Source organism: Chenopodium quinoa, unplaced genomic scaffold, assembly GCF_001683475.1.
Source record: "Chenopodium quinoa cultivar QQ74 unplaced genomic scaffold, ASM168347v1, whole genome shotgun sequence".
NCBI classification, from domain to species: Eukaryota; Viridiplantae; Streptophyta; class Magnoliopsida; order Caryophyllales; family Amaranthaceae; genus Chenopodium; species Chenopodium quinoa.
The window spans coordinates 6,382,100-6,406,901 of NW_018744239.1; the positions used below are offsets into that span (position 1 = coordinate 6,382,100).

The following is a 24,802-nucleotide window of genomic DNA, read 5'->3' on the forward strand; positions in this document are numbered from 1 at the left end:
CAAACTAGTCATGACAAAACAAATAGAGGGAACTAACTTGTTATAGAAGGTTGAAGCAAAAGTTAAACCAAGAAAGGGTAGGCATACACAATAAACCGAACGATCACTTTTAGCAAAAGTGAGAAGCCGTTTAAACCTACAAGTCGCCTAGTAGGACGAGTCCATCTCTCGTGAGGGTTTCCAAAGAGAATCACCCACAACTCCCACAAACACAACACACGATTTTTTTTTTTTTTTTTTTTTTTACTATAGCCCAAGTCAACTCATCGGGATGTGATTCAAAAGCAAGACAAGTGAACAACATTCAAAAATCAACATCATAATAATGTACACATGAGTTAGAGACCAAGAAGGATGCTGAACAATATTGCAATGGAACACTTCCTTAGGCTTTTTACTAGTTCATTAAAACACATTTGCTCATTCCTAAGTCATAGCACATTTTTATTTTCGGTTATAAAATAGTGAAATACAAGTCCACCTCCCAAGATGCACAAACAAACTCCCTCCACTACACTCTACTTTGAGATTTTTACAAGAGGAAACTAAAGATAAAGGGTGTGGGAGGCATCCACAAATTGACCTCAAAAGGGAAATGTAAAATTTTTTTCATAAGATAAAGCCCTTGAATTTGAGACTTTATTTATTTGCTCCGCCTTTTTTGACTGTTGAGCGGCATATTTTTTTTTTTTTTTTTTATAGAAATTGTGGTTTATTTTACCAATTTATTTAATAAACATAAACCTAATAAATCTCAAGCAAAGCTTTATTTTGGGAAGAGTGGAAGGCACACCAAGGGCACAAGGGACCGCAAATCAACTAAACATAACCTACTTCAAGTGTGCTTAGACAATTTCATGAACTTAATGTGCAAATGAACATTCATCGACTTTCATTTCATGTTCAAACCAAGGCAATCAAGTTTAATAAACTCCTATATGACTCAAACCCTTGCATACACTTTTCTAAGAGTAACATGTCATTCAAAAGCGAAGCAAGTAAATCACACACGAATCGTCATATGAGTTTCATCCTTGGGCACTTTTTCATCATTTTTTTTCATTTTTTTTTTCTTTTTTTTTTCTTTTTTTTTTTTAGAAACCAGGCTAAACTAGGCATGAAATAACTATACATCTAAATAAGGGATAAGAGAAGTATTCACAATGTAAGGGATTTGGATTTTAAAGGAAGCAATTTGGATTCAAAGGGTTTGGATGTTAGGGAAATGGGAATAGGGGCATGCAAATCAACATATACGTACGAGAACACAGCATGAACCAATGGTAAATGAGAAAATACTCCCCCCCAAGCTATCATAAACATTGTCCCCAATGTTGAAACAATATAAGCACAAAGAGAAGGGGAAGGAGATACTAACTCATTGGTTCGGGCCCCCTTGGGAGCTCGAACCCCCGGGGTAGAGATGGTGATATACATTGCGGAAGTCGCCCAATTCCGTTCGAAGACCCTCAAAGCTTGACCTCATTCCGTCGAAAGAAGTCCTCAAGTCTTCATTTGACTTCCTCATGGTCTCAAACTCGGAAGTCATGCGGGCGAAGTTCGCATTCATATTAGCCATCTGCTGCTCGAAGGTGAGGAATGGGTTGCCTTCACCCATGCCCTGACCTTGGTACCCCTCTTGGTACCCTTGTTGGAACTCGTACTGCTGGTGAAATTCTGGTTGTTGCTGAAATTGTTGTTGATGCTGTTGTTGTTGCTCTTGCTGCTCTTGCCCTTGTTCCTCTCCCTCTTGACCGGGAGCCCAAGGGAAGTCCCTCTCAAAGATCCAGTTCGCCTGGTTGTAGATGGCGGTGGCCTCGGGGTCGGGTAAGTAGGCATAGGGGCCCCTACTCACCAACCACAAATAGGGGTGGTTCCCCTCTACATCCGTGAGCCATTTCATGGCTCTCAGCGACTGCATATCCAACTGTGTTGGACCTGGAACAACCTGCTCTTCTGCAAAATCAAGGTTAAGAGCAGCAGCAATTATAGTAATCATACCACCTATGGTGATGTTGCCTGATCCTGTGGCAACATCTTCTAGGTGGTCCATAAACCAAGACCCCACATTTAAACTCGTACTACCCTCACTCAGATGCCATAGAAAGTAAAGCTCTCGAGTAGACACGACCCCTGAACTGTCTCCCCTAGCAAAAACTGTGTTCGCTATGGTACGCTGGGCGATCCTAAAGGCAGGGTGAATAATGGTTGTGGCCTTATCAGTTCTAGGGTTATACCCAAACAGCCCTGTGATTCTTCTCCAAAATTCACCCGCCATATAGTTACGGGGTTGCCTATCCTTAGGCCCCATAGTTCCAGAAACAGGCCACCCGAAAGCTTGGTTAACTCTCGCTACGGACATTCTATGTTGGGCATTCATGAGCTGGAAGGTCATGTAACGGGGGGATCTTGTGGTGTCACGGTGCACACAAAGGGAGGAGAGGAATTCTAGGGTCAGTCTCCTATAGGTTAAGGCATGTAACTCTAGCCAAGAACCTAGGTCGGCTCCCTCGAATAACATTGTGATGTCAGCTCCTACCCCTAAGGCGTCCGCCACCTCACTATCATAGAATTTGGTGGGCTTGACCCGCCTCCTACTGATTTTAAGGAAATTGGCCGAAAAGGCCTGGTCAGCGAAAACTATTCCCATTGTGTCCACTTGCGGTGGATCAACGGGAGGAGGAGGCGATGGGTTCCTAAATCTAAGGGAAGAGGTGTTTCGGGATTGGTTTCTTCTTGGCATGGTTGTTTTTATTTTGTTTTATTTAGAATGACTAAACCCGCCACACAAAGAGATCAAGACACTAAACCAATTCACCAAGTAATTTTAAGGTCAACAACCCAAGACTTAGCCACACCAAAGGACACCACAAAGAATAATCCACACAATCACAAAAACTCACAAAACCTAAACAATTAATCCTCACAATATTCAATTAAACCCATAATGCTTTACATAAAAGCACAAATACTCAACAACTATCAATTCAACCAAGATTGCAAGCAAAAATAAGCACAAAACAACAAGTTTCAAGTATGGAAATAGTAAGTGGAAGGAACGATTATACCGAGCTTAACGTGGGTGTAAAACCCGCAAATGAACCTTCCTAGCCTTCCTTTCCCTTGCTTGAACCTTTTCCTTCAACCAATTGTTAAAATTTCAATCCAAAAGAAAACCCCCAAATTGATTTTTTTCTTCTTAGGGTTTCGGTTAATGGGTGATTTTTGGGTTGAAGATTGGAGAAAGGAGTAGTATTTTGCGTTTTTGTTGAAAAGGAGTGTTGATTATGGTGGGAAATGTTGAATTTTGGGTGAGAATTTGAGTGTTTGAGGGTTGAGAGGAGGAGTAAGAGGGGTTAGAGAGAAGGAGGAGAACCGTGGGTTTGAGAGGAAGAACAAAAAAAATTTGGCTTTTTTTCTTTTTTTCGAGCAGTTTCGGCCTTAAATACTTGGTATGGACGGACGTGCAGCATTGGCACGGACGTGCAGCTCAAGTCAGAACGTGCTTAACTTTCTGCCTGTAAAAGCACGGACGTGCCATTATCGGCACGGACGTGCTGCTTTTCGCACGGACGTGCTGCTTTTGGCACGGACGTGCTTAACTTGGCAGAATACTTCTCAACTTTCTGCCTGTAAAAGCACGAACGTGCCATTATCGGCACGGACGTGCTGCTTTTGGCACGGACGTGCTGCTTTTGGCACGGACGTGCTTAACTTGGCAGAATACTTCTCAACTTTCTGCCTTCCTAAACACGGACGTGCCATTTTCAGCACGTCCGTGCTGATTGGCAGGCACGTTTACTCTCCTTTTTTTTATTTTTATTTTTTTGAGTAAAATTACTAAAATACTCGGGTTGCCTCCCGGAAGCGCTTCTTTATTGTCACTAGCTTGACCATATTACGTTTTCAATCACGAGGGATATCAAATTCATCTAAATGAACTACCTTTGTTTCTTCTTGCACGAAACCATCGAAGTATGCTTTCAACCTTTGGCCATTAACTTTGAATGGTTCACCTTTGTCGTTGGAAATCTCAATGGCGCCATATGGGAATACCTTTGTAATGGTGAAAGGGCCACTCCATCTTGATTTTAGCTTTCCCGGAAACAACTTCAACCAGGAGTTAAATAGCAAGACCTTGTCACCCTCCTTGAACTCTCTCTTGTTGATGTGCTTGTCGTGCCATGCTTTGGTCTTCTCCTTGTAGATCTTTGCACTCTCATATGCATCTAACCTCAACTCTTCCAAGGCATGGAGGTCAAGCATCCTCTTTTCTCCGGCGGATTGGATATCAAAATTCAAGGTTTTGATAGCCCAGTGCGCACGATGTTCCAGTTCCACCGGTAGATGGCATGATTTCCCATAAACGAGCTTGTAAGGGGTGGTGCCAATAGGAGTCTTGAAGGCGGTGCGGTAGGCCCATAGAGCATCATCCAACCTTGATGACCAATCCTTCCTTGACCTATTCACCGTCTTCTCTAGTATCAACTTAATCTCCCTATTTGAAATTTCAGCTTGACCACTTGTTTGAGGGTGGTAAGCCAATGACACCTTGTGCCTCACTCCGTATTTTTCAAGGAGAGCCTTGAAAGATCGCTTTGCAAAGTGCGATCCTCCATCACTTATTACGGCACGTGGCACACCAAACCTAGGGAAAATGACTTTCTTGAACAACTTGACCACTACCTTAGCATCATTTGTAGGAGATGCAACCGCTTCAACCCACTTTGATACATAGTCGACGGCCACCAAAATGTATTTGTTCCCAAAAGAGGATGGGAAAGGTCCCATAAAATCTATTCCCCACACATCGAAAATTTCCAGCTCTAAAATGTTATTCAAAGGCATTTCATTCTTTCTTGACAAATTACCGGTCCTTTGACACCGGTCACAAGCTTTAACAACTCCCCATACGTCCTTGAACATAGAGGGCCAATAGAAACCGCATTGGAATATTCTCGCCAATGTCTTGTTAGCACTCATATGTCCTCCACAAGGTGAGGAGTGACACATTGTGATAACTTCATGAATTTCATCGTCGGGGACACACCTTCTAAAAAGACCATCAACACCTTGTTTGAAGAGCAAGGGGTCATCCCAAAAGTATTGGCGGACATCATGGAGGAACTTCCGCTTTTGTTAATAGGTGAGGTCGGGAGGAAGGATGGAGCAAGCCAAGTAATTTGCAATATCCGCAAACCATGGGGCCGGGGCTTGAATGATTGTGAATAATTGATCATCCGGGAATGAATCATCAATTGGCAAAGCTTCAATTTCACCTTCTACGATCGGTAGCCGTGAGAGATGATCGGCTACTACATTCTCGGCACCCTTCTTGTCCCGAATTTCTATATCGTAGTCTTGTAAGAGCAAGACCCACCTAATCAACCTTGGTTTAGCGTCCTTCTTGGACAGCAAGTACTTCAAAGCCGCATGGTCGGTGAAGACTATAACTTTGGAGCCCACCAAGTAAGACCTAAACTTTTCGATAGCATGGACGATGGCTAGGAGCTCTTTTTCAGTCGTTGTGTAGTTTCTTTGTGCTTCATCAAGAGTTTTGCTAGTGTAATAGATGGCATGGAGCTTTTTATCCTTCCTTTTCCCAAGCACAGATCCAACGGCATAGTCCGAAGCATCACACATGAGTTCAAAAGGGAGCTCCCAATTCGGTGGTTGAATGATGGGAGCCGTGATCAAAGCTTCCTTCAACCTATCAAAGGCTAGCAAACAATCATTAGAAAACACAAAAGGGGCATCCTTTACCAACAATTGAGTGAGCGGCTTAGCGATTTTGGAAAAATCTTTAATGAACCGGCGGTAAAAACCCGCGTGTCCAAGAAAACTCCTTATACCCTTCACATTAGTGGGGGGAGGGAGGCGCTCAATAACCTCAATTTTGGCACGATCAACCTCAATGCCCCTACTAGAAACAACATGTCCCAACACAATACCCTCTTCAACCATGAAATGACATTTTTCCCAATTAAGCACAAGGTTCACCTCTTGACATCTTTTTAACACTTTAATCAAATTACTTAGGCAAGTGTCAAAAGATGAACCGCAAACAGAAAAGTCATCCATAAATACCTCGATTGATGATTCAAGCATGTCGGAAAAGATAGACATCATACACCTTTGAAATGTAGAAGGTGCATTACATAATCCAAATGGCATCCTTCGATAAGAAAAGGTGCCAAAAGGGCATGTGAATGTAGTCTTCTCTTGATCCTCGGGTAGGATAGGGATTTGGAGGAATCCCGAATACCCATCCAAGAAGCAATAGTGACTATGTGATGCCAACCTTTCCAAGATTTGATCGATAAAGGGGAGAGGGAAGTGGTCCTTCCGAGTGGATTTGTTCAATTTTCGATAGTCTATGCACATTCTCCACCCGGTGACCGACCTTGTAGAAATGGTCTCACCCTTATCGTTCTTGATAATGGTCATGCCCCCTTTTTTTGGAACAACTTGAACCGGGCTAACCCACTTGCTATCGGAGATAGGGTAGATTATGCCCGCTTCAAGAAGTTTCAAAACCTCTTTTTTAACAACTTCTTTCATGTTGGGGTTGAGCCTTCTTTGGTGCTCAATTGAGGAGTCATGATCATTATCAAGCAAAATCTTGTGCATGCATATCGTGGGACTTATCCCCTTAATGTCATCAATGGCATACCCAATGACACTCCTATACTCCCTCAACACAACTAGGAGTTTCTCAAGGGAAGTGTCATCAAGGTTGGTATTGACAATAACGGGATAAGTCTCATTATCATCAAGAAAAACGTATTTAAGTGAAGGGGGAAGGGGTTTAAGTTCAACCTTAGGAGGAGGCGTAGACCTCTCCTCTTTTACCTCCACCTTAAGTGCTTCAAACTCCCTTGCCTTGCCATGTAGGGGTTGGTCTAGCAACAACTTGTACCCCTTAGCTTCATCATCATCATTGTACAAACTTTCCGTGAGGATCGCTTGTAGAGTATCTTTGCTATTGTTCATCATCTTCAATTCCTCCACTTCTCGGTCAAGAGTATCGATTCTATTGATATCCTCATACATAGGCTTCCTCATGGCTTGCGAGAATGAGAAAGAAATTTTCTCATCTCCCACATTCAATGTTAGCTTGCCTTGTTTCATATCAATTACCACTCCCGCCGTGTTCAAGAACGGCCTTCCCAAAATGAGAGGAACCTTGTTGTCCTCCTCCATTTCCATCACCACAAAGTCACAAGGTACAAAAACTCTTCCCACTTGTACCGGTACATCTTCAAGTATTCCCATTGGTAATCTAACCGAACGATCGGCTAATTGTATTGAGATTCTTGTTGGCTTCATCTCACCAACTTTTAAATTTTTCGCAATTGAGAAGGGCATCAAGCTTACACTTTCCCCAAGATCACAAAGAGCATCCATGGCTTCCATATCTCCAATCTTCACCGGAATTGCATAGCTACCCGGGTCACCAAGCTTTCGGGGAAGCTTGTTTTGAATGATTGCGCTCACCTCCATTGGAAGGGAGATGGTTGCACTCTCTTCAAGCCTACTTTTGTTGGACAAGAGATCTTTTAAAAATTTCGCATATGTAGGCATTTGTGACATAGCATGAAGAAAGGGAATGTTCACTTGGAGCCCTCTCATGACCTCAAGGAACTTTGAAAACTTCTCATTCAATTTTTTCTCTACCAACCTATGAGGGAAAGGAATAGGTGGCTTGTAGACTCTCATTGGGGGTTTCTCCACTTCAACTTCAACTCCCTCTCCTTTCTTTGTGTCTCCCTCAACACTCTTTTCTTTTTCTTTTCTCTCAACTTCTACCACCTCATTTTCAACATCATTCTCACTTCTCACCTCCACACCCTCATCTCTCTTTTGTGGCACATCTTCACTCATTACCGGACCTTCATACCCTCTCCCGGACCTCAATGTGATAGCCTTGACATGCTCCTTCGGGTTCACAACCGTTGAGCTTGGAAATTGACCACTAGCATTGGAGGTAGAACTCCCAACTTGTTGTGCAATTTGAGCTAGTTGATTCTCAATTATTTTGTTGTGCGCTTGAAGTTGTTGGATGTTGGAGCTCATTTCTGCATTGCTCTTCCCTTGTTGATTTATGAAAGACTCAAGAGCGGCCTCAAGGGAAGTCTTTTGGGGTGGAGGAGGTTGTTGGTTGAATTGCTGTCTTTGTTGGTTTGGATGGCGGTATGGGGCTTGGTGATTTTGTTGATTTTGGTTGTAGATGTTTTGAGGAGGGTTGTTGTAGTTGGATTGTTGGTTTTGATTGGGTTGTCTCCACCCTTGGTTTTGTTGCCTCCAACCTTGATTGAAAGGTTGCTCATTTCTTTGGTTCACGGCCGCAACTTGCTCATTAGTAGCATTGCAATATGAAGCCATGTGATCATTACCCCCACAAGTCTCACAAGACATGACTTGTGGTTGTGGTTGTGAAGAGGAGGTACCGCTTGAGGAGGTTGCTTGGTCTAGCTTGTGAGCTAGCATATCAAACTTTGAGGCAATGAGATCTATTGCACTCAACTCATGCATACCTTTCTTCTTCGGTTGACTTTCTCTTCTATCATATCTATAGGCGTAATGCCTTGCAACTTCTTCAATCATATTCTCGGCTTCTTCCACCGGTAGCTTTTTAATACTACCACCGGCTCCGTTGTCAAGATTGGCCCTTGAGGTAGGAGTGAGACCGTCGTAGAAGCTTTGAATAATCATCCATAAAGGCAACCCATGGTGTGGACACTTCCTCTTTAGATCCTTGAATCTTTCCCATGCTTCACCTAAGGTTTCATCATCCTCTTGAGTGAAGCTTGTAATCTTCCTTCTCAATTCCGCGGTCTTTTCAGGCGGACAAAACTTCCCAAGAAATGCTTTGGTAACCTCTTCCCATGTTGTTAAGGATCCTTCTTTCACGGACCTCAACCAACACTTAGCCTTGTCCCTAAGAGAGAACCGAAACATATGCATCCAAATGAATTCCTCCGTGAGGTTGTTTTGCTTGATGGTAGTGCACAACTCAAGGAAGTTGTCTAAATGAGCTAGAGGGCACTCATTTGCACTCCCCCTGAACTGTTCACTTTGGATCATCCTTATGAGTTGAGGAGAGAACTCATAGTTGTTTGCATTGGTGGTGGGAAGAAGTATGCCACTCCGAAGTTGGAATGCATCGGGGTGGTCATAGTCTTGTAGAAGTGGAGGAGGCGGTGGGTTGGCCATCTCTTGCTCGTTGTCAAGATTATCCTCCGACTCGGAATCCGTATAAGCTAGAGAAAATTCCGGCGTGCCTTGTAGGAGCCTTCTTACGTTCCTCAAAGTTTTATTTAACTCCGGATCTACGGGGATAAGCGGTGATTGCTTACTCCTCCGTGTCATGCACAGTCAAACAAAGCTAAGGAAAACGTTAGCAATGACTATCACAAAGTAAACACGCTTAGACAAAAACAAAATAAGAAGATTATATACATATACACAAATCTAGACTCATTCAACAATAACTTATTCAATGTGACTTTGCCTCCCCGGCAACGGCGCCAAAACTTGATAGGACGTCGTCAACCTATCAAGAAATAAGACCTAACTCGATCCTACTCAACTAGTAGCAAGGGCAAGAAAGGGTCGAACCCATGAGAGGCGTTGAATCAACCACCAAATGTTATTGTTTAAACAAGCTAGATTAAGTCGGGGGTTTTAAGTTGGTATTACGTCACACTATTCTAATTCAAATCAACTAATTCTAAGAGGTGATTAACAATATTAAGAAGGCCTAGGGCATGGGTTACACCACTCAACTTCATCACGGACCACAAGTAGCATGCATAGAAATGGTGATTTAGGGGATAAATTAGGGGAAGTTATCAAATGCACCCAACTACTCTCTCAAGCTAGAGGGATTACTTGACATCAAAACCATAACCTACTCTCGTGATTATGGGCAAGAAACAAGTGTTAAAACATCCTCACGATAACATGCAAATTCCCTTGACTAGAAATTCCTATTCTCATGGAAAATCAAGTCAATCAAGCATAAGGGAGCTTCCTCAAGTTCATCTCTCGATCCTTCGTTGAGGAAGCTAGATAAATAATTCAAGCAATGGCCAATTACAAGAATTAACAATGAAACCTCATAAAATCAACTAATTAACACCCCACAATTAACAAATTAGTACATGCAACAAGTGTTGGTGATTACATTGAGGGTTCACCCAAACCCTAGAAATTAGACTACTCACAATCCATGGAAGTTAAAGCAATTAAAGATTTCAAGGAATTCATGAACAAATTAAAACTAAGAATTAAGTAGAATCTAACAATTAAACATGCAAAGAACAACCAAACAATTAATAAAAAGCAAGAATTAAAGATAGAAGAGAGAAAGAAAGAGTAAGAAAAATTACTAGAAGCTTCAATAATTGACTAACAATGGTGGAACTTGTCTTCTACAATGATTGGATTGAAAAACCTTCAAAACAAGAACTAAAATCTATGCTAATTTGAGGATTTTTGTGTTTCAAACTAAGAGGAGTATGAAAATCTGGAAAAATTGGGAACCCCTCTAAAATGGTCCAAAGGGGCTATTTATATTACCCCCTAAAATAAGAGGACGGTGAAAATAAGAAACGGGTAAACTGTAGGTCTGCACGGACGTGCAATATTTGGCACGTCCGTGCTGCCTCATAATCACGGAAGCACGTCCGTGCTGCATCATCTGCACGGACGTGCAATATTTGGCACGTCCGTGCAGGCCTTGGCAGAAAGATGGGTTCAGGTCTGCACTCCTGCACGGACGTGCTACATCTTGCACGGCCGTGCAGGGTCTTCTGGGCCCTTTTCTTCGTGTTTTCTTCTACGATGCTCTTGTACTTGGATTCTTTCCATCATTTCCTTGCTTCTAACCTCGGTTTGGTAACCATGGGCTTCATTTGGTCGTCTTTGGACCTAAAATCTCAACAAAAACACTAACAACCCGTGAAGCATAGGATACACAAAAATTGCATAATAATAGGGTAAAAGTGAACCAAAACACAAATTTGTTCAGGTAAACTAGGTTCAAATACGCCCTAAAACCGCATAAAATAGCAAGTTATCATCGATCCAATCAACAAATTCCAACTATCACCTATCATGATACTATTTAGAATTAATTAAACAAAGCCTAGCATGCTTCTATACACTTAAACATTACCAAGTACGCAAACGTATCTTGAATATGATTCAAAATCGCCACGACTAAATAAAATTACTCACTTGGAAGTCTCCTACAAACCAAAATTATAAACTCAATTACTCCCTTGATTGCACAAATTTTCAGCAACTTTTAAACACTTTAAACCCTCTCTAATAAGCTGAAATTTTGGTTTAAAACCTTTAAAACTCTTTCTTTAAGTGGGTAATTAAAACCACAAAGTAAAAACTCATTCATAGTGTTTATATAAAAATTCCAACAATATATACACTCTTTAAATCACTCAAAAACCCTATAAAATAATCTGAAATTTAATTTGAAACCCTTACTTTTATTCCCAATTAATGGATAATTAAAAATCCTTTCAAGAAACTTAATTATAACCTTTTTATAAAAATTACAGCTTTATTAAACCATCAAAAATTTCTATAATTATGTTTAAAAACATTAATTTCAATAGTTTAAATTACCCACAATCCAATTCCATCAATATACATTAAGTTAGAAACCTAGGGTTTTCAATTTGGGGCTTTTTGACTAAAAACTAAATCTGAAAATTAATTAAAACATTAATCCTTCGTTAAAAATAAAAAACTGCCCGAAAACCATATTTAGAGCTGAATTTGGCCACGAGAGGTAGTGAGTTTTGATTAAAACGTTGTTTATACACGAAAAAAACTATTTTTTTGTAAAAATCGGACGAGTAAGAATCTAAACGTGATTAAAACGTTAAAATTAAAAATAAAGGGGAAGGACAAAATTAAGGAGAAAAGAAAATAAGAGGAGAGAGAGAATTTACCTTTGGGTGCACTCCACCCTAGAGACATGATGGGTATTTACACCCTTTCTCATAACCTCCTACTTACTACCCTTAATAATCCCTTTCCTACTCAAATTAGGATTCCTAATCAAACTAGGATTTTGACTTTCTTTAAAACTTTGACTTTTTAAAATTATTCTTTTATAAAATAATATGCCCCAATATTTTTAAATCATAAAATAAAATATTTTCAAGATTATTTAATAATCAAAATCATTCTTTTTAAATTAATGAAAACCCTAAATAATTCATTTCAAATTATTTAAATACTTTTAAGAAAATACTTATTTAAATTAAAATACGTATAAAACTACGGGGTATTACACATAACAATTGCAACACTTTTCAATTTTATATGTGATTCAAAATCGAAAAACTATAAGATGACGTCATTATGAAGAAGAAGGAGTGCAAGTAGTGTTGCTGCATATAATATGGATGTAGGCAAAAATTTGTAGTTCATAAGCTTCCCATGAAAAGGCTAACCCAATACTTGGTACCCAATTTAACCGGTTTGGTACTGAGTACACAAAATTAAACCTGGTTCTATCGAGTACCTAGTGGGTGTCGAGTCCAAAATTCCCAAACTAGAAATTTAAATTGGTTCAATCAGGGATTTTTTTTTTTTTTTTACCCAATTTTTTTATTTTTTATTTTATGTATTTGAAATTTGACCTAAACCTAGTAAAATTGACTTTAGATTTGGACTTGTCACTTCTAAATCAGTTCTAGTTCTAAAACTAGGTCACCGGGTCGTTTGCTCATCCGATCCCATTAGTATACTTCCTATGTTCTAAATGAAATGACCATTTTGATTTCAACACTATTCATAAACTTTACTTTAACTAACATTTGTGTTTTATAGATATGAAAAAAAAACATAGTCATGGGATTTTGTTATATTCGTTTTATTGTGTATTAAATTAAAATAAATTTTATTATCTTTATTAATAGTATAATTAAGTACTCCATATATTTTTTATTAAACTTTTACATTAGCAAACGTGATAAAATGAAGAAAATTTTATATTACCACCCATAGATAACCCATTTTTTAAAATTATCACCCATGAAAAATTTTGTATTAAAGTATCACCAAAAGAAGACAAAAAAAAAAATGGATTTCACCACGAAAACCGTTAAATTTAACATTTTAGAATTTTTTTTTATTTTCGTGTCAAAAACATATTGTTTAGAGGTTTTGGGGGTCATTTTTATCTTTTTGATCTGATTCGAGGTCAAAATTGACAAAACATTATCGAAAATGCTTCATTTTGCGTGTTTCACGCAAGCTGAGGTATTTTTATTTGTAAAACGTGGCACTTTCAATATCTTTTTTTAATTTTAACCTCAAATAGGACTCAAAGGGAAAAAATGACTCCCAAAACCTTTACAAAGCATGTTTTTAGCACAAAAATCAAAGAAATGTTTTAAAAAATGTTAGATTTAACGGTATTCTCAACAAAAAGTGTTAAATGGTGATGAAATCAATTTTTTTTTGTCTTTTTTGGGTGGTATTTTAAAGTATTTTTTTAATGGTTGGTATTTCAAAAAGTGGGTTATTTATAAGGTGATGAAATACAAATTTTCTTAAATAAATGTGTTATATAATTTGAAACGGCAGAAGTGTGTCATCAAAATAGAACACTTACAAAATCAATTGGAATACACCCTTCTTATTTTAATAAGTATTGCACTTATCAAATGCGGCCATATTTTAATAAGTGTTATACTTTTTTTTTTTTTTTTCCAAAACACTTTTTTATACTTTGTATTATATCTTCTCCTTTCATTCTCACCACCAAAACCTACTACTCCGTATTTTTTTTTAATTATTTTTTTGAAGGAAAGAAAGATTTTTAATTATTTCTTTCCGCTCATATTCATTATTTTTTAATAAACAATTAACCCCACTATTTTTTATAATTTTTTAATACTTTAACTACACCACTTATCTCTTATACTACGTATTACATAAGACAATTAAATTGCTGAAATTATGTTCTAATCAAAATGTAACACTTTTTAAAATATTGAGAATATTATTATTAACAAAAAAAAATTCAAATCTGAACCGTCCAAAACCTGTCCTAAAGCTTCCAAAGCAAAGATGGCTAGTTGATCTTTCTCAACTCTGACAAAAACATAAAAAACAAATAAATAAAAACAACTTCTCTACCTCGACTCTTCCAACCTTTCAACACTCTTTTTACTATTCTTTCCCTCTTAAATACCTCCTTTTCTCTCTCTATTCTGCCCCTTTTTTCTCCACTCAACACTTTCTTTCATTTTTTTTCTGGGTTTTTTCTCAGATTTGTCAAGTGGGATTTGAATGGTTTTTCAAGATTTTTCACTAAAATGAAGTCAGATAATTCAATGGCGGTTTTACTTGGTTTTCTGCTTCTACTTCTTCTTCTTCTTCATTCTGCTTTTTCTGCTGATGAAAGTAAGTACTTTTCATTTTCTGGGTTTTTATTATTTTTGCTAAAAAGATTTACCCACAAAAATGCTCATTGTTCTTGCTGTTTTCTGTTTATCTTGCAATTTGAGGTAAATTTGCTGGTTTGTTGTATTGTTGCTGCATTTTGGTTTTTTTTTTTTTTTTTTTTTTTTTTTTTTTTTTTTTTTTTTTTTTTCTTTGTTTTAAAATTTTTCTTTTACTTCATAATTTTGAAATGTGCAAAAATTGGTCCCATCAATAGAAGTATAGAAGTAATAGAACAATTAACATTTTGATTAGTGTAAAATAGTTAATTTGGGTTCCAGCTCAATGTGCTGTTTTTTAAGGACAATGTTGGCATCTTAAGGAATATTTTAATGACAGCCTTGCAGTGTTTTGTAACCAACAAACTAACTTCAATAATTTAAACTTTAAGGGTATTAGAGTAGTTTTGGATTTATTTGAACATGATTTGAGTCCATTAATGATTTCGTAATTAAATGACTCTTGTTACAGTAATAAAGGATTAATGATTGTTTTACAATTCTAGATGATTTGTAAGGTAAGGTGATTTAAGTAGATTTTTTTCTATGGTATTTTTGCAATGTAGATGAGTTGTCGGGTGAAATAGTGAATTTTTTGCCTTTTTTCACCATGACTAGGTTCGAGTTTCGGTACCATTTCTTCCTAGCTAGTGTAGAGGAGGTAGTGGGATTGTTATGCTATGTTATGGACCGAGGAAGGCCGATAAGACCTTATGTTAACTAGTGAACTCGAAGGCTGTGGGAGTTCGTGAAGCATAATTGTTACCGTAGTGTGTCTAGTGAAGCTCCTTGTATTGATAAGGGTAGAAGGGTGGAGTTAGATGCAAGCAGTCTCATCATTTTGAACTATCAAGCAGCTATTTGTGTTAGACCCTTGATTTGAAATGCATTGATGGTCTGTTTGGTAGCTGGTAATGAGTGATGCAATGCAATGGTAATGAACTTGTAACTAGTTTTGGAATGAAAGTCTCATGTCAATGTACTTGGTATGATGGATTGATGGTAATGCAACTTTAAACTAGGTATTTGTCTTTCTGTATAAATTTTTTGTTACCAGTCTTTCCACTCATTGGAACCTCATATTTTTTATTGAGTGGCAATAGAAATTTGTGAAGAAAAGCACATACCTAGAAGCCAGAAAGCATTCTAATTATATTTTCACGAGACTTTCCTATAGCTCATCACCAGTCTTGCTATTTATTATTACCTTCTAAACATGCTGTGATAGTTTGTAACTTCACAGATATAAAATGTGTATGTAGAAAAATAATTAATATAGTCCTCTATTGCAAGAAACTATAATATTGTCAATGAGAATTCTTTCAGCTCCACTAGCAGTCGATGAGTACAAGGAACTTTTCATACCTTGAGTATGGACAATTTTCACTTTTCCTAGAACTGCAAAGATGTGAATTATAAAATTTTAATAGTCCTAATTTGTTGATTTTATTGTCATCACCAGTGCCAGAACTTCTGCATGATCATTATGTTGCCTTTTGTGGTTAGTATATATTTGTAATTGTCTCTAATATAGATGTAAAACAGAATTTAATGTCCTATGTTATTTAATCAAAACCAACCTACTTTGAAACCATGAATTCTGAATGTACGTCAGGTAAAGCAATATTTTGGGTTCTATTTCTGGCTCATGGAAGACTTCAGATTTACAAGCATTCGAGCACAAGCACAAAGCTTTGCTAGCTTATAAAAGCCTTCTTATGAAGAACACAACATTCAAATTATGCTAATTTACCACCTTATCCCTATCTTGTTAAGAACATGATGCAATGTTATCAATTTATTTGGAATTTACTGCTTCTACTAAATATCCCTTAAACTAATTATATTCAATTACTAATCAGGACCGTCCTAATAAGTAGTTTTAGGAATTTGGTATTAAGTGCGCTTAAATAGTACAGTACTGTCTTCACTTGCAATCAGTAGGAATGTGGGATACATTTATATGGCTTATAACTTGCTAGCTTTGACCACTATCTACAACTATTTGGCTATAGGACTTTAAAGGATTTGAAATTCTCGTTTTAATATACTTAAGGCTTTGGTTATATTACCTTTAGCATGGTATTAATACAATAATCTGTTTTGTAACTGAACTTGATTGGCATGACATTATTGCCATTGTCCTTTTGTCCAGCAGTGTTGTTACAGGTTATTCACAATTTTTCTTGATATTTTTTATGTCTTACTCGGTTTTACTACACTTCATCTCCTTCATATAAATTTTTATTGCTTGATCAAGTACCTTTCAACTCAATGATTTCACTTTTTGGAAAAGAAAATTTTTGGTAAATTGTTCACTTGAAAGTATTAGCAAACTCTTTTATAATTTTGTCTATTTCAACTTTAGTATCAGCGATATCCCCACATATGAGGTTAATTTTGTCATCTAAGATGATTGTAGTTGGAGTTTGAGACAGAACAATTTATGCCTTTCGAGATAGAAATCATTGTTTCATTCTGTTTTGTAAATAAAAACAGATATAGCATTTCTATGTTCTGTAGATGTGTTTTGTCTTTTCATTGGTAGCTATTTCCCATGAAATAAATATTTCATCTTTATCCCATTGATACTTTCTTCCTTTTCATTAAGACAATGATCTTTAATATCAATTCCATTGTTGGGTACATTCCATTTAGTATGTTCACTACCTTTGTCCGTGCATGAGCAACTGTCCTTGGAGACTTTTGATTCAATTTGTTTGTTTATTTGTTGCTTTGAGGTCTTAGTTGAATATAAAGAATGATATATCACATTGCTTTACTTTTGCGGTTTCAACTTTATGTCAATAGCTCTGAAAAATTGAAAGAAGGCCACTAATAAGTGTAAGAAATAGAAGGAATGATCTCTTAAGATTGAGAATTGGAGAAGATAATTTTTCATTTAAAGCTCTATTGATAGGATCTAGGGTGCAACCTTGATTAACATCAGATTTGGTTGATGTTTAATTTATTTTAAACTTATGACTATGATCAATTTGTTTTTGGGTCTTATACAAATTTATAACTATGGGCAATATAGAATAAAGTAAAAGTAAGTAGACAAAAATAAGGGACTTAAATGAAAAGCAGGTAAAATATACAAAGTGGAGGTAGTATGATCAATCAAAATCAAAGCCTTAATCCCATAAGTAGGGTCGGCTAACATGAACCAAATTTGATTATTCCGTGTAGTTATCGACATAAATCTTCCTCCTCCATCCCTTACGATCCAATGCTTCATCCTCATGCAAATCCATACACTTCATATCCTTCCTAACTCCTTCCAACCAATTAATTTTCGGTCTCCCTCTCTCTCGTTTAACCCCTCCATGGTCCCACTCTTCCACTCTTCGCACCGGTGCACCTTCGGGTCTCCGTCTTACATGCCCAAACCAACGCAGGCGATTTTCCCTTAGTTTATCAGCGATTTTCCCTTAGTTTATCTGCAATGTCTGCCACACCTACTTTCTTGCGAATAACCTCATTTCTGATTCTATTTCTTAGAGTGTTCCCACACATCCACCTTAACATGCACATTTTCGTATCTTTTTAATGTGCTCCTTCTTAGAAGCCCAACATTCTGTACAAGTGCATGTTTATCTTTGCATTTGGACATGTCTAAACCTTACAGTAACTTCTCCTTCATCTTACCTCTCCAGTTCTACTGCGGATATCTTCTTTCAGGTTTCATCTCTTTCTGCTTCTTCTCGTATACCAAACTTTGACAAACACATCTCTTTCCTGCAATTATCTTTCATGCATAGTCTTTTTTGAAAGCCCAACATATTGACCCATACAATAAAGCTGGATGACTAACTAAATATTTTGCTTCACCTTAGGGGCACATTGCATTCCTAGATTCTCCTCTATTACTCTCCATTTGTGCCATTCAGAGTTTCAGACTTGATCCTGTGCAAAACCTAATATATTTGCTTTCTGGATAAAAGACTTGTTGTACATAAATCTCTGATTAATAGGTTTACTGATATATTCATTTTTCTCCAGTTTCTAAATTTTTATGTGCTGAAATAGAATTTTCCAATTCAAGCTTTTCAATGTGAATAGGACTTATATGATTACTAGAGACGCTGATATTATACTACTGTCATTAAATTCAATGAAATTTGTTTTGAAACTATTTAATATGAATTGATACATTATAATCCCTACTAAATAAGTGGTCACAACTACGACAAAGACTTTTCAATGTAGATGGGTTTCAGTAGTCTTTTTATCTTAGAACTGTAGAACAAAGTAATTGTTATTCGAGGAGACAAAGAGGGAGGTCTAACAGACTTGGAAGATCCTGATTATGTTTGTATCATAAACCTATTTAACTATGCTCAAGTAGTTTATTGGGATGATTATTTGAGAAGGCATTTGATGAATGAATTTATCTGTCATCAACTCAGGACAAGTTATCTTGAATGTGGTATATTGAGAGAGAGTGCGTTTATTACCATCCTAAAATAAACTTGGCATCTGTGTCATCTTGCAGTATACAGCTTGAAACACGCAATTGGTGTTAGTCTATTGTGATTTTTTGGTGACATTGAATATTGTAATTTGTATTTCACTGAACAATTGTACTCCCTCTTGTGCAAAATTCTACTCTATGCAGATGCCTTTATAGGTGTTAATGTAGGAATGGATCTCTCTGATGTGCCTACTCCAACTCAGGTGGTCGCCCTTCTCAAAGCACAAAATATCCGACACATAAGGCTCTTTGATTCAGATCGGTCTATGCTCCGTGCACTTGCAAACACAGGAATACAAGTTACTGTCTCTGTTCCTAACGAGCAGCTTCTTGGAATTGGTCAATCAAATGCTACTGCAGCCAACTGGGTAGCTCGGAATATTGTGTCTCATGTACCTGCCACCAACATCACAGCCATAGCTGTTGGTTCTGAAGTTCTTACTGTCCTTCCAAATGCTGGTCCAATACTAGTCAGTGCCATGAAATACATTCATTCAGCCCTTGTTGCTTCAAATCTTGATTCCAGGATCAAAGTGTCAACTCCACATGCATCATCGATTATACTTGACTCTTTCCCACCTTCCCAAGCTTTCTTTAACCGTACATGGGACCCAGTTATGGTTCCCTTATTGAAATTTTTGCAGTCTACGGGTTCATACCTCATGCTTAATGTGTATCCTTACTATGATTACATGCAGGCTAATGGTACAATCCCCTTGGATTATGCCCTTTTCCGTCCTCTTCCCCCAAATAAAGAAGCTGTAGATACCAACACTCTCTTGCACTACACCAATGTTTTTGATGCCCTTGTTGATGCTTCTTACTTTGCCATGTCCTATCTAAACTTCATTAATGTTCCGGTTATCGTGACTGAATCAGGTTGGCCTTCCAAGGGTGACTCATCTGAGCCTGATGCCACCATTGAAAATGCTAATACATATAATAGTAATCTCATTAGGCGAGTTCTGAACAACACTGGGACACCCAAACATCCTGGAGTAGCAGTAAGTACATACATCTATGAATTGTACAATGAGGACTTAAGACCTGGATCAATCTCAGAGAAAAACTGGGGGCTTTTTGATTCCAACGGTGTACCTGTCTATACTCTGCATTTAACAGGTTCAGGGACAATATTGGCCAATGACACTACGAACCAAACTTACTGTATTGCAAAGGAAAATGCAGATCCTAAGATGCTTCAGGCAGCTTTGGATTGGGCTTGTGGGCCTGGAAAAGTAAACTGTTCAATTCTTTTGCAGGGAGAACCTTGTTATGAGCCTGATAATGTTGTCGCCCATGCAAATTATGCTTTTGACACTTACTACCATAAGATGGCCATGGCACCTGGTACCTGTTATTTCAATGGAGTGGCTACTGTCACCACTTCTGACCCAAGTAAGTATCACAAGGTTTTTAGTAAACTTTACAATATATTCTCTGCACCGTCCTGAGCAATGCTGAGCTCTTTTGATATTTGGACTAAGTAGTTGAGTCATTTATATAGCTGCTGTAGTGCTTTTATATGTTTCCCTCTTACAACTTCAGTATATAAGAGGAAGAGAATTGTCCGAACTCTTTCTCCCTAAAAAAAAAAATAAAAAACTTTGCCAGTGCTTATTCTCAGACAGTTTTCCAATAATACTGAAGCATTGGATTACTCACGCTTCTGGTTTACTTGCTTAATAATTGTGGCTGTATTTATGATCTATGGAATAACTAATGTATTCGTTTCTGCAGGTCATGGCTCATGTATATTTCCTGGAAGGTATGTATTGATTTTTACCCTCTGATCATTTAGCTGTTTGTACACTTGATATCATGTTTCTTTTTGTTTGTTTTAATTTGGATTAGGGCCTATTGCTGTTGTATGAGCTCACCAGTTACGTATCTGCCTAGTATTAATATATCTTGTTTTACCTTTCGCAGTGGTGGAAGGAATGAAACCCTTTCAAATAGCACAGCTCTCGCTCCTTCTGAAAGCTCAACAAGCTATGGTACTCCATGTCACTTCTTTCATGGTTCTGCTTGGATTCATGTGGTATTGAGCAGTCTTCTTTTGTATGCATATTCTTTGTGACATAGAAGTTGGAATTCTGCACACGTAAGCAGCTGTAGCTTCAACATATTTGTTAAGATGTTTGGATTGGTTCCATTTAGAAAGGTGCCACGGACCCAATTTTGTACGTAGAGGAAGGGTCAAAGATGGCAATAGGGGTTTTTTCATTTGAGGTAAATCGATCAAGGTGTATGATCAATCTATCAAAGAATAGAAAAGAAAAAAAAAATACAGAAGAGATGGATGTGATCAAATTGGATTTAATGTACCATTTTTTATTTATTTATTTTTATTTTATTTTAGGATTTAATTTATTATACTTCCTATTTATTAAAGGATTTTTATTTTGGTTTAGCCACCAACACTTGATATTCATTCATGAAATTGGCTGACTCTTCCTATTTATAAAAGCATTTTGGTGCTTTACATACTAACGCCCACACTTTATCTTAACGGACCATTATGCCCCTCTCGTTCTCACTCTTATCCGATAAGCACCTACTCTTATTTCTCCATGAAAGTGGCTTATGATCTTTAAATGAACAAAAAAAAATAAAAAATTAAGTGGCTTATGAGCACTCCTAAAGGTGGGCACGGGCCGAGTTGGCCCGCGGGCCGCTCGGCACGGCACGCTCTTCGACACGGCCCGCCAGCTGGCCCGGCCTGGCACGGTGGTCGTCGGGCGTGCCGTGGGCCGTGCCACGGACAGGGAATTGATTTTTTTGGCACGGCCCAGCACGAGCCCGCTCTTGGTCCACCGTGCTGGCCCGCAGGCACGGCCCGCGTGCCAACGACTATAATGCCGTTGCTCCAACGACCATTTTTTTCCCAAATTTTTTCCCAAATTTCCTATAAATACCCAATTCCATTCACTTCCCAAATCACAAATTCACAATCTTTTTTTCTTAATCTCTTATATTCTCTAATAATCCTTAATCTCTTATATTATCTAATAATTCTCTTAATATTATTTCTTAATATCGAAAAAAATTAAAAGTTCGTAATCGTAATTAGTGGAAAGCGTACAAACACGGTTATAAGATCTAAACTAATCAGTAATTTATTATTGTTGTTATTGTTATTATTACAATTATTGTTATTAATTATTATTGTTGTTATTGTTATTGTTATAATTGTTGTTATTAATTATTATTATTGTTATTATTATTGTTAAAATTGTTGTTATTAATTATTATTATTGTTAATTATGGCATCGAACAACCCATCATCTAGGGAGAAGGGGAAACCCCGACTTATCCGTGATAGTAGTTTTAGGGAATCACCTAATTCAACGAGCCCCCAAATTCCGAGTCCGTCCATTCCAACCATGACACCGGTAATGTCCCCCTAGGCTTTGACCAATTTTGGCACGATGGTGCTTCCGGTTTTCAACCCTATAACATGAATAATATGCCCGGATTTCCACCACCAAACCAATTTCCACAATTCGGTCAATTCCCACCAAATTTCTTTGACCCACAAAATTTTTATTTTAGCCAAGTAGCCAACAAGATACCCTAAATGCCTCCAGTTCTACTACTAACCAACAAATCCCCGATTCTACAAACACCCAATTCCCAAACCCACATGAGGAATGGTTAACCGAAAGTGAGATGATACATATCAAAAGCCGCAAAAGTGAGGTATGGCGTTATTTCTTCCTAAGTAGAGACTAAACAAGAGCAAAATGTAAAACATGTGGTCATTCATTCTCGGTAAAATCCGAATCGGGGACGGGACACTTAAGTAGACACATGAGAAGTTTTGCAAAACCAGCTAGTGATCCAACCCAGCCAAAAATTTCCCAATTCTATCCACACGGCTTTACCTACAACTATGAGAGGGATAGGGATGAACTAGGAAAAATGATAGTACACACCGAACAACCTTTTCTTTTCTTCTAAAGTGACCCATTTAACACTTACATTAATAAAGCATTATAACCCCAACATAAAAGAATGTCTAGGAAAATCGTTCGTTCCGCCGCCATGAAAAACTTCCTAGAGTACAAAATGCGGTTACAAGATGAATTGAGTAAACTTAACTGTAGAGTGTCTTTGACTGCCGATTCTTGGGATAGTGGTTATAAATATCACTATTTATGTGTGACTTTCCATTGGGTAGATGATCAATGGTTGTTACAAAAACGAATAATCCATTTCAAAATGCTGGAATACCCCCACACTGGTATTAACATTGCTCATCATTTAATGGAAGCAATAAATGAATATAACCTCCGAGAAAAAATCATGTCTATGACATTTGACAATGCAACCGCAATGACATATATTGCTAATTATGTCAAACAAAACTTGACCGATGTAATATTAGATGGTGACACACTTCATACTAGATGTGTTTGCCATGTCCTTAACTTGTGTGTACAGGATGGACTTAGAGCAATGGGTCCATACTATAACAAAATTAGAGAAGCTATTATGTCTATTAATAGCTCAAACATGAGATACCAAGAATGGAAGAGTTTTCTAAGACAATAAAAGATAAGGGCAATAAAAATCAAAACCGATTGCCCAACTAGGTGGAATTCCACCTATGACATGTTAACCAAAGCAATTGAGTACAAGAATCCGTTGACAATTTTTTACAACCAAAATTTCCAAACAATGCTATATATGAGGATGATTGGGATAAATGTGAACGATATATGCAATTTTTACAGTTATTATATAACATGACGTATTGTTTTTCTTCTGTTTATAATCCTTGTGCTCAAAAATTTCTTTTAAATGCATGTTTACTCGCCCAATTTTTTCGCTGATCATCGCAACCAAAGTGATTATGATCAGTATCTTTCATCAATGGAAACAAAGTGGCGTAAATATTATAGTGAAATTCCTTTGATTTATATTTTTGCTTCCATATTAGATCCTAGGAAAAAGTATGAAAATACATTTATGTTAGTTGACATTTACTTTCAATGCATGCTTCTTGACAATGATGTAGATACCTATAAGACTAATGTGAAGGATCAGTTTTTTGCTTTATATAGAGTCTATGAAACCAAATATGACACCGTTCCTCACTCAGGCCCTTCCCAACCATCCAAAAACGTAAGTAAGAAGGCCAAACATTTATTTTCACAAGCTACTAACTTGATTTCAAGGTTTTCAAGTGATTCATCAATAAGGAAAACGCAAAGCGATGTCTCGGAGTTGCAAATGTACCTGAGTTACGACTTCACCAAGGGCATAGACGACGATGAGATAAACAACCTCGACCTCCTTGCACGGTGGAAACAACAAAGCACGAAACATCCAACTTTGGCGGCAATGGCACGAGACATTCTTGGTATCCAAGTCTCCTCCGTTGCCTCTAAACGAGCTTTCAGCGCATCCGGGAGGGTTTTAGACGATAGAAGAACAAGTCTAAAACCCGAAACACTTGAAATGTGCGTGTGTTTCAAAGATTGGTTGGATGCGAAAAATCGCTCACAAGACCGTTCTTATGACGACAACGACAACGATGAAGGAACCTCCCCTTCCGACCGTTCGCGTTCGGCTAGTTCCCAATCTATGTAACTAGCCGATGACCTTGAAGCCGAAGACGAAGGCGCACATGAAGAAGAAGAAGAAGAAGAAGAATAGACAATTTTTGTATATTGTACGATTTTTATCATTATCAATATTATCATTTTACGATTTTTATCATTATCCAATTTTTGTTTAATATCCTTGTACGATTTTTATCATTATTATCATTGTACAATTTTTTCAAGTAATAATAATATGAAGTATGCATTATTCACATCCAAAGTCCAAT

General features: G+C 37.6%; 1 protein-coding gene across 1 annotated transcript; it reads left to right on the forward strand.

The window, feature by feature from the left end:
* The first annotated feature begins 14,192 nt into the window (after positions 1-14,192).
* Positions 14,193-21,330, forward strand: LOC110694335 (glucan endo-1,3-beta-glucosidase 3-like). The gene is made up of 4 exons (XM_021871511.1): positions 14,193-14,448; positions 19,108-20,361; positions 20,704-20,731; positions 20,893-21,330. The coding sequence occupies exons 1-4, from the start codon at positions 14,361-14,363 to the stop codon at positions 21,041-21,043; spliced, it is 1,521 nt and encodes a 506-aa protein (XP_021727203.1). The 5' UTR covers positions 14,193-14,360; the 3' UTR covers positions 21,044-21,330.
* The last annotated feature ends 3,472 nt before the right edge of the window (positions 21,331-24,802 follow it).

Excerpts from the sequence above, each read along its gene's own strand:
- LOC110694335 (XM_021871511.1), top strand. The coding sequence starts at position 14,361 with ATGAAGTCAGATAATTCAATGGCGGTTTTACTTGGTTTTCTGCTTCTA. Across the intron at positions 14,449-19,107 it reads TGCTTTTTCTGCTGATGAAA|ATGCCTTTATAGGTGTTAAT; the intron begins GTAAGTACTTTT and ends TACTCTATGCAG. Across the intron at positions 20,362-20,703 it reads TGTCACCACTTCTGACCCAA|GTCATGGCTCATGTATATTT; the intron begins GTAAGTATCACA and ends TCGTTTCTGCAG.